General features: G+C 35.5%; 1 protein-coding gene across 3 annotated transcripts in view; it reads left to right on the forward strand.

Moving 5' to 3' along the window:
* The first annotated feature begins 875 nt into the window (after window positions 1-875).
* Window positions 876-10,233, forward strand: part of LOC107704523 (vasoactive intestinal polypeptide receptor 1-like) — a 36,657-nt gene continuing 27,299 nt past the window's right edge. For 2 of the 3 annotated variants that reach the window (XM_016507461.1, XM_016507462.1), the window contains exons 1-2: window positions 876-1,199; window positions 6,025-6,133. In XM_016507461.1, coding sequence (XP_016362947.1) covers window positions 1,116-1,199; window positions 6,025-6,133 — 193 coding nt within the window. In that variant the 5' untranslated portion in view covers window positions 876-1,115. The remainder of the gene's footprint in view (window positions 1,200-6,024; window positions 6,134-10,233) is intronic. The other variant, XM_016507463.1, reaches the window with a different exon arrangement.

Here is a 10,233-nt window from a genome sequence, read left to right on the forward strand (position 1 = left end):
TTAGAGGAACTCAGTGGTTACACAAAAAGGCAGAATATTTTAAGCCTTTGTCCTACAGCGTGGTACATGTGCGATGTCCGCTTTCTTCACCGCTGTTGGAATCACAAGTCAATGAACAGATTATTCAAATAAATTCCTCTCATACAGGTCTCCCAATGTAACTTTTTTTTCCTTACTGTGTTTTAAAACATCTCATGGCCCTCCCTCAAACATTGTGTGTGATTACACTCAAAAACCTAATATGAGCATATTCTTAAACTGGCAGTTGAAGTCTATTATTTATGTTTTGCAGTTTTACACACAGATAGAACGTTTCTCAATAGTTAAGATGCTTTTTCTAATTCTTCTAATCCAATTTCTAAACATCTATACATAAGGGGGCAACTCAGCAATAATTTTGTACTGGGTCCTAGTGATTGTTTTTAAAAAACATAGGCCTACATTAACATTAACATAATATTCCTTCACCTTTCATATAAAGTTACAAAGTCCTCAAAACAAATAGTTAAAGTTTAGGTTATGTATGTGATGTAGCCATAGCACCGATAGCCTAAATGATCGGTGGATAGGAGCTGGAAAATCATTAGTAAATTGTAAAATTAAATATATTTCATAATATAAACAATAATATTTTACTCCATTTAATTATATTTCAGGAGTTCGTGAATTTACGTAACTGCAAGCCTCCGTCCCATTCACTCGCGGGCAATTTGGCTGTTTTGTTTGTTTTCCCCCAAACAGTTTTAATAAGGGTATGACTGGAAATCAGAGTTTATCTAATCAGTGAAGTCAGCGGCATTTCGTGCGTAAAGGGGAGGCGTACAGTGACTTCATTTCTCCACGCGCGCCACTCTTCTGCCCAGTGTGTGCTGGGAAATCACAACGACAGGTTGTTGACGGTCTGTTATGAGAAGAGACGCGTGATTCAATTACAGCTATTACGAGCTCCATAAGACATTATGTAGGACTGAGCATTTGTGCCGAACGGCAGCGAGCAGTATGGTTGGAGACATCGAGACTTCTGGAAAACATCCAGAGATCTAACAGAGGCTCCTGTGTTATTTGGTTAGACACTAACAAACTTCATTCTTTCCTATTATACCGGAGTCTTAATTATGTTTCTCTTCAGAACTTGGTCAACTGTAAGACTGGTCGCCGTTTTACTGAGTTTGGGGATTCACCAGAGCAACTGGAAGGCAGTAAGTTATCAATGTGTGATCCTATGCTCTTAACATTTATACAACATATTCTAATATTTTATTGATACACTATATATAGCAATTAGTTTTGTGCAGTTGATTTTGATTAAAATGATTGAAAGTATTTGCAAATTGATCATATGTATTGTAGCCAGTGGTTTCTGCTGTGGGCTGTATGTCCCCGATATTAAAATTTGTTAGGCTAGTTGTATAACATATTTATGGATCCCCCCCCCCCAAATACATATTCACGTATAGGGTGTAATGTTACAGTATAATTTGGCCACATTATCACTATTTCTATTCACCTTTTTTGTAACAAATTCATTTTTAAAAGTACAAATATAATTTATATGAAATCATAAGAATATGTAATTATAGTTATGCTCAAATAATTAACAAATACTGTTTTAAATTGGGTATAGCGTGACAAACCATAGGATTAAGTTGACTTTCCTAAAGTATTTAATGTCAAATATTAGCATTTGCTTCCAGAATCAGGTGAGATTTCCTTGAGAGATATTTGCATATTTATTATAGAAAGCATCACACTGTACCACTGATGTAGACAAAGAATGGTGTATGCTGTTGGAATGACATATCATTCAAGTTAAAAGTGTTTTATAATGGCCCTGACATCAAGTGTATTAACATTTTCCTCCAGATCCAGGTGATGTTTTCTTGAGAGAGATTTACATATCTATTTTAAAAGGCATCGCACTGCACCACTGACTTAGAAAATGTATAGTGTTTGCTGTTTGAGTGGCATATCGTAGAAGTTAAAAGTGTTCGTAATAGCACTGCCTCCAGATTTAGGTGAGATGTCCTTGAGAGAGAATAAATATAAATGTAAATATAAGTAGATATGCACAAAAGATACATTTATTTTAAAAGGCGTCATACTGAGCTAATGATGTTGATGAAGTATAATCTATGCCATTTGATTGCCACTGTATCCTCTAGGGATCAGTCCAGTGCTATATTTTTCTGTCTTTAACTGAAAAATTAGTGTTTACTATTGTCATTTTGCATTATTGACACACTATTTTCCTAATTAATGCTGTTCAGTTGCTTTGACACAATCTGTATTGTTAAAAGCGCTATATAAATAAAGGTGACTTGACTTGACTTGACTATATTTAATGTGCTGTATCTGCTATATTTAATGTGCTGATGTGTCACAGATTTTGAGTTGATTAGCAGTACTGACCTGAGATCCTGGCCTCCTTTTAATGATGTTTTGATGACCATTTCCAGTACAGGAACACTGTCATGTTTTAACCCGAGTGGCAAAATTAGGTTCCTGTCATGAAAATTAACCGTGCAATTCATGTGACTAATTGGCCTCCAAAACAAACTCTATCCAGGTTTACCAAACCTTTGTGTTATGCAAAGGTAGATCATCATTCTAATTTCTGAGGATCACAGGCTCCACAAGAAGAGCACAAATCAATATTGTAATTAAATGTAGTTGTTGTTTGGAACTCCCTCTAATGATATGGCTTTCCTTTCCTGAATGGCAGTTCATTTCCTATAATAATGATTCCATGTGTTCATGAGCCTCTTCCTCAGGGCCACTGGATGCTATCAGACTAATAACAGGATTCTTATCGGTCAGTTATTTTTCTTCTTTATTTGCCCTCTCAACTTATTCAGTATTTCTGATCAGGTCACCAGTGCAGAGGTTAGAGTGATTCAAGACAACAGGTGTCTATTTACTTATCTGTTTGAGATATTTAGATATGTAGGCATAAAGGGATTTTTAGCACACTGCTCTATCATTTTTGGGCCAATGATACATTTTATAGTGCAAATTTGTGGGGAGACATATGGAAGCGGCCTTGAACACCTTTTATCAGCAGATGTGCCGTAATTGGTTTTGCTGAGATAGGAGACTTGACCTTTTGGGGACTTTTAGAGCCACATGGGAGCAGTCAAATCCTGTGGATTGTTTAATTGAAACCAATTGCTTTATTGCCCATGGTGTGTCACCAGTGCTGGTAGGATACAACTGGTTTGCTTGTTTGTTTGTTTTTTCTCTGCACTTCTTTTCTCTCTCATCCACACTGGGGATTCTGAGTGCGATTTTACGTTCTGCGGCTCAAATTAAATTTGTTGGAGTGATGCATCAAGGTATTTTCTCGTCACTTTTCCCTTTACAATTTCTATATGTCAAAGTTGAGCCTTGGCCTTGGCTTGAGGAAATGCCAGGGAGATTGGTTGTATCTGGTTGGGTTTAATATGCTGATTACATGCAACGTAAGCATAAAAAAAAGAAGTTATTATGTATTCAGTGGCGTAACATTTTTTAATAACCGCAGCAGTTTGTCTTGCCAAATTTTCCCACACAAATCTCCATCAATCTTTTGAATATTCACACTCTTTATAGATACTCACACACAAAAATGCAAACTTGTTTTTTGATTTCTTCTTTTATACAAATATTTAACTGCACATGTATACAGACAACCAGTCACATTTTAAAATAAATTTAGAGGAGAATTGACTAAATAGTTTTGCCATTATACTGTGTGGTGTTTCAAAGCAAACCTGCATCTTTTTTCTCTAACTACAAAACATCCAGTTTTAGCAAGTGCTCTTTATTTATGCAAATTATATTTTTATAGAATGCAAATGCAAACAAAATAAAATAAAAATTTTATACATTTAAAATCATTTTCTGGTTTACATCTGACCAGTAAATTTCAATCTAGATATTTTTATCCTCTAGACTACTACCAAATATGTCACTCTGGTGTCGTTTTCGGCTTATTTCAGAGTAATCGATTTTGTTTACCTATGGATAAACTTTTTTTTGATGGGTTTATCATTAGCCAAGTATAAACTTTTAGAGTTTATCATTTACTCACCCTCATGTTGGTTGAAACCCTGTTTTCTGTCGTCTGAAACAAAAGAATCCAAAATAACAAAAGCTCTGTTAAAACAGTACATGCTTATACATACTGCATTCAGTACTGCAGTGTGCATACTGCATTCCAAGAATTACCAAGCCATATGAAAGCTTTGTAAAAGTCACTATTCTTCATAAAAAGGTTCCTATCTTTCATAACGTACAAATCTCATTCACACTCAAAAGCTGGCACCAGGTTTGATGTTAATTGTGCCAATTGTGACACTTTGACCAGTTTAAATTTACTTTAAGTGTGCCTTCTAATGACTTATATTTTGCTGGAGTGCAATGGATTACTTTGACTTTTAATCATTATTGGAGTAATTAATGACAATGTGTGCTAATCTAAATTTTACATTTTGTATTTTGTACATTGGTTAGAGGCTGTGAAACCTATATAATTGGTGGAAATATTACCATCGCAGTGTTTTGGTGGTGCCATGGGTATTTGTCCTGTGGCTCCATTCAAATTGTCAACCAATAACTTTCTTTAAAATATAGTGGGTTAACAGCAACTTGTTATTTTTTTAAATTATTACCATTTTTTTGCTTTATAGGATGGGTGTTTTTTGCTAGGTATTTGAAATCAGTTGTCAACCCTGATGATTCAGATTCAGTTTGAGATGTGTGAGACATGTTTGTGAGACATTCTTTAACTTTGTTGTACAAATGCACTGCATCTAACCCTGAGAAAACTTCCCTAACCCATCCACATCCCCTCCTCTCTTATCTCACCTGCCAGCAGACGACCGTCACCGAAACCAACAGTGCAACCATCTGTTCTGGTTTTGAATTTGGAGAGAACACAAGCACTAGCAAGCACTCGCAGGCAAATAGACAAGCAAACATGCAGACTTTTCTAAACACAAACAGCCGTAAACACATTCAAACTAGCGTTTTCACTGACTGCATCAACGTGTGTCCCAACAACATCCATTTCTGCCTATTAGCTCAGTGAAGGGAACATAAACACGACTTTCACCACTGGATGAATAATAGTCAACATAGGTGGAACGTTTATCCTTGATTTCCATGCTGACGTCGTACTATTGATTCGATTTACACGTAGAGGATGATTGATATGACACACAGACCCCTGAGACGTCCCTCTAGACTAAATACAACAATTCACTTTTTTCTAGTATTGTTATGATTCACCATCTCTGTTTTCCTTTTGAGATACGTAGGTCTGTTTCAGGAACTTCTGAATCTGTTGCTACTGCTCGTTCCACCGTAACCTCAGGCTTAATCGGATCATTAGCATTCACCCACCTCTGACTCTCTCTCATTCCTCTCAGGAATAAGTGGGTGGCCATTACAGGTCTTTTTATGCAGCAAAGAGGTGAAACAGAAGCAACTTTTCCTTTTTATGTTGTCGATGAGACAGCATCCCACACATTTTGTTATACGTTCATTCTCTCTTTATTTCTCTCTCTATCTGTAATACATTTAATTATAGTAAATGATGGCAAGAGAGGCTCAAATTGGTTCAATGGCTGCTTCGGAGATAATGAGATTTTTCAGACTAATTTTGCTGTGTGGCTGGGGTTTATTGACAAGATGTTTCTAAGTCTCAGTCTGATAAATATTTAGATCCTTTATATAGACATACAGTGTATTTCAAATCTGATTACCCCAAAATATAACTATACTCTGCACCCTTTTGTCTTTTCGAAACCCATGTGATCTTTCTTCTGTGGAACACAAATGGAGTTAAATGAATGCAAATAATATTTGAAATGTTAGAATTTTTCCTTTTTGTCAGTTTGACTTAATGGCAAGTGACTGAAATTGTGAAACTGCTCTTTAACCAGCTTTCTCTAATGGGCTCAGCATGTTGATGCAGTTTTCTTAATATGTACTGCAGTTTGTACTTTCATTTGCCTCACACATTTTTTTTTTAATCATCATCAGGTGGAAACGATTCATCCAGCATGCGCTGTGGTGGCTGAGCATATGAAGGCTCGAGAGCAATGCATTCAGACTCAAAGACAAGAGGCCCACAACAGCAACAATATCACTGGTGAGCTCACCCATCTGAACTATTATAATCCTTATTACTTTACGTCTCTTTATGTCCTTAATGTCTGTCCATTTGCTGATGAGCTGAAAACTAGGTTTACAATTTTAAAGGGGTCATATGATGCGATTTAAATTTTTCCTTTCTCTTTGGAGTGTTACAAGCTCTTGGTGCATAAAGAAGATCTGTAAAGTTGCAAAGACTAAAGTCTCAAATCCAAAGAGATATTCTTTATAAAAGTTAAGAGTCAACCATGCCTACCTAAAACGGCTCGTTCTAACACGCCCCCACGTCTACGTCACGATGTGGGAAGATTTGCATAACGCCGCCCAAATGTTCATGCAAAGAAAGAAGGCGTAACTTTTATTCTCGCTGTAGTATTGTTGTTGCCGCCGTCATGTCGTGAAGGCGCTGTGTGTTTCGTTGTGAAAGCGAAACTACTTTGTTTGGCCTTCCAAAAGAGGACGATATCTGCTTCGCCATGCCTAGAGCTGATCCGTGCTGGTCGCTGAGGAAATACATCAACTTCGCAAGCCCGCCACGCCGCTCCTTCGCCGACTCCGCCAGCCGTGCCGTTCTCAAGCCCGCCGGCCGTTCCTCATTCAAGCCCGCCGTGTGTGATGCTGTGTGTTTCGTTGTGAAAGCGCAACTACTTTGTTTGACCTTCCAAAAGAGGACACGACTAGAAATCAGTGGTTAAGTTGTATTTACAACACTGTTCCAAAACAGTTCAACCCAACAGTTTGTAAAAATCGACGCGTTTCAGAAAGGTGGGGCATAGAGGAGAAACAATAATGTACAGTATGTGGAAAATAATGTGTTTTTTTAACCTTAAACCGCATAAACACATTTCATTACACCAAATACACAAAATAATGTTCTTTTTAGCAACATCATATGACCCCTTTAAGCAATACACTTTCCTATATAGGCCAGGTCAGGCAAGGTAAATAAAGGATGCAATCATGCGTAGAGATTTAGGAGATTAAAGGCAGTTATTCAAACAGAAGCTGTTCAATTCTGGCTGCTGATGAAGGGTGAGGATCAGTAGAAAGGATCAATACAACTCCTTGCACTGTGCTTTCATTGTCAGTGATCAAAGGATAATGAATCATATTTTATGCATGATTCTGTTCACTAAGGTTTTAAGATGCATTAAATGTAATATTTGTAGACAGAGGTTTACTGCTTTTCAGGGATATAAATGTTTTGTCTTTTCATAACAGCCTAGTCAACTTTAGAAATAATATGTAAAGCACTTTATGGATAAACATGTACATTTATGTTGTCTTTAAAAAAAGTATATATATATTTCTGATTTAGGTAAACTTAATGGCCAATTTATTTAACTCTTCCAGTTATTCCAGTATGTGGTTTTCCCTTTTTACTTTTGTTGGCTTACATTATATTCGACAAAACAGAAATAAAATATAATGTTAGGCATATTAAATACAATAAAATAAAAAAGTTAGACAAACAACAGTATAGATTTCTGAACTGAGGCCTTTTTGAGTTGTTCCATATGGACCATATCCTTGAAGACTCCAGAGTAGTATATTGTTTTCCATTAAGTCAGTGGTGACCTCTGTACCACCCTTAGTAAGCTAATGAAATTACAGTATTTCCATAAACAGGTTTGGACACCCAAATGCTCTCAACACACATCACAGCAGCAGGAAAGATGAAGCACATTAATATTCGCTGCTGTTTAATATTTCGATTTGTTTATTAAATATACACACTCTAAACACATTGGACACAGCCTTCTTTTATATGTAAATGAAACTCTTCAGCTTAGCTGCCTTCAAACTCTGGAAGGATCTGAGAATGACAGTAACTTATTGCACTAAACCCTTATAAATCCTCATATTAGCTGCAATTGTGTAGACTTTGAGTAGAATTTCATTATCATTAGTCACTGTTGGTATTTAAACTATATTTAGCAGAGTTTAAACTCATACAAGGGATTATGAATTACACTGAAAATCGATGCAGCTGCATAGAGAATGTCTTTCCAGTAATTTCCATGACCATAAACTGTCCATAAAGAGGATCTGTCTTTGTAATGCAGCAAAATTATATTTCAGAAATCTCAACTGTGTATCTTCCAGTTTCTCAAGAGACTCTATTTGGCAGAGTACTATAAGTGGTGACTCAAGCACTGTCTCATACCTGCAAATAAAAGTGTACAAATAAGAAAGCAGCCTCTGTGGGCATGACAAATGTTGAGACAAATTAATTTCATAATTTAAGTTAGTGGAGCAAACATCATTTAAAAATTTAGAATGCAAAACATAATGAGTTTCCTAAGATTATATGCAGTCAATAAGCTGAAATGTTGCTGTTAAAAAATAATTTATAATAATTTATAATAACTGAGCACAAAATCAGCATATTAGAATAATTTCTGAAGGATTTTGTGAAACTGAAGACTGGAGCAATGACCTTGACATGACAGGAAGAAAATTAGATTTGAAAATATATTTAAATAAAAAACTGTTTTTTTTTTTAAATGGTAATAAATTGCAAGTGTATTTTGTGTTGATGACCATTCAACAATATTATGTATTCTATTTGAATAAATGATTTACATGTAATTATTAAAAAAAAAAAATCATTATATATTTTAATATTAACATTGCTTTTTATAATATTTTTAAGTACCCAATTTGTCTTTAGAGGACTCAGGACTAGGGCTGTCAAAAAAAATCGAATTTCGAATATTCATCGAATTAAAAATAAAAATCCACATTCGAATGCAAAAAACGTTGCATTCAAATAGGTGTGCGTTAAGGAGGCAGCCTTATCAGTGGTGCACGAGATGCGATGACGATGTAAATGTCATTGCATTTTAATGTTTTTTGTTAACCTATCCAGTTGAAGCCACTAGATGCGGCGCTGCTGCGTTGTTAATTACAAATATTGCAGGAAAAGAGAACATCGATGCGGAGAAGATTTATGTCAAGACTGAAACCAAGCCGTTCACACAGAATGCATATTTCACGCATTTTCTAAAGGGACATCAGAGGTGGAAAGAGTACAAAAATATTCTACTCAAGTAAAAGTACCATTACATTAATGAAATTTTACTTAAGTACAACTAAAAGTACCAGTCTAAAATCTACTCAGGTAAAAGTAAAAAGTAGCTCATTTAAAATTTACTCAGAGTAAAAATTAGGCAGGCAAAAATTGGATAGGCCAAGGGTGTCAAACTAATTTCCTGGAGGGCCACAGTCCTGTGCACAGTTTAGATATAACCCTAATTAAACATCTGATCCAGCTAATCTAATAATTTAGGCTTATTTGAAAACTACATGGTATGTGTGTTGGATCAGGGTTGGAACTAAACTCTGCAGGGCTGTTTGACACCCCTGGGATAGGCCTATAAATCTGAAACTAGTTGTTTTTAATTAAAGGAATCACTTATTTAGAATAATAAGACATTTGGGCTGTTACCAGGCAAATTAAATCAGTATCAACAAAATTCATCTTTGCAATGCAGAGGAAACACAGAAGCTTCATCTGAAGTGGCATTTAGATTATACACTGTTTAATGCAGGACATGAATGCATTTAACCTGCAGTTACAAATGCAGAAATAATGTTTTGATATATATAAGACATAAAATGTTGAATACTCATTTTAAATTATAAAAAAAATAATAATAATAAAATAAAAAGATACTTTAAATGTGAAATTAAAACCACCAGTAGGTGTCAGAAACAAAATATACTTAAGTAAAAGTAAAATTACAGATTTTAAAAATCACTTTAAAAAGTATAAGTACACAAAAAAGCTACTCAATTACAGTAACGCGAGTAAATGTAATTCGTTACTTTCCACCTCTGAGGGACATCTATCACCGTTGCACTCGCGTCTCGCACAAAAGAGCCGCATTTAGAAAGCCATGTAAAATTACTGCAAGTTCAACTTTGAAAAAACATATCTCGAGACTTTATGGCGGGTTTTTTCCCCAACCCACTGCAACTCGTGTTTTTAAATGAAAAATATACTCCGTGTGATTGGCTTTCGACCCTTTGTATTAAACTATGAATACATACATGATGCTGTTTTGTTTATAGTTGTTTAAGCAACTTAATTGT

The sequence above is a fragment of the Sinocyclocheilus anshuiensis genome, unplaced genomic scaffold (assembly GCF_001515605.1).
Source record: "Sinocyclocheilus anshuiensis isolate Anshui unplaced genomic scaffold, SAMN03320099.WGS_v1.1 scaffold1538, whole genome shotgun sequence".
Lineage (NCBI taxonomy): Eukaryota > Metazoa > Chordata > Actinopteri > Cypriniformes > Cyprinidae > Sinocyclocheilus > Sinocyclocheilus anshuiensis.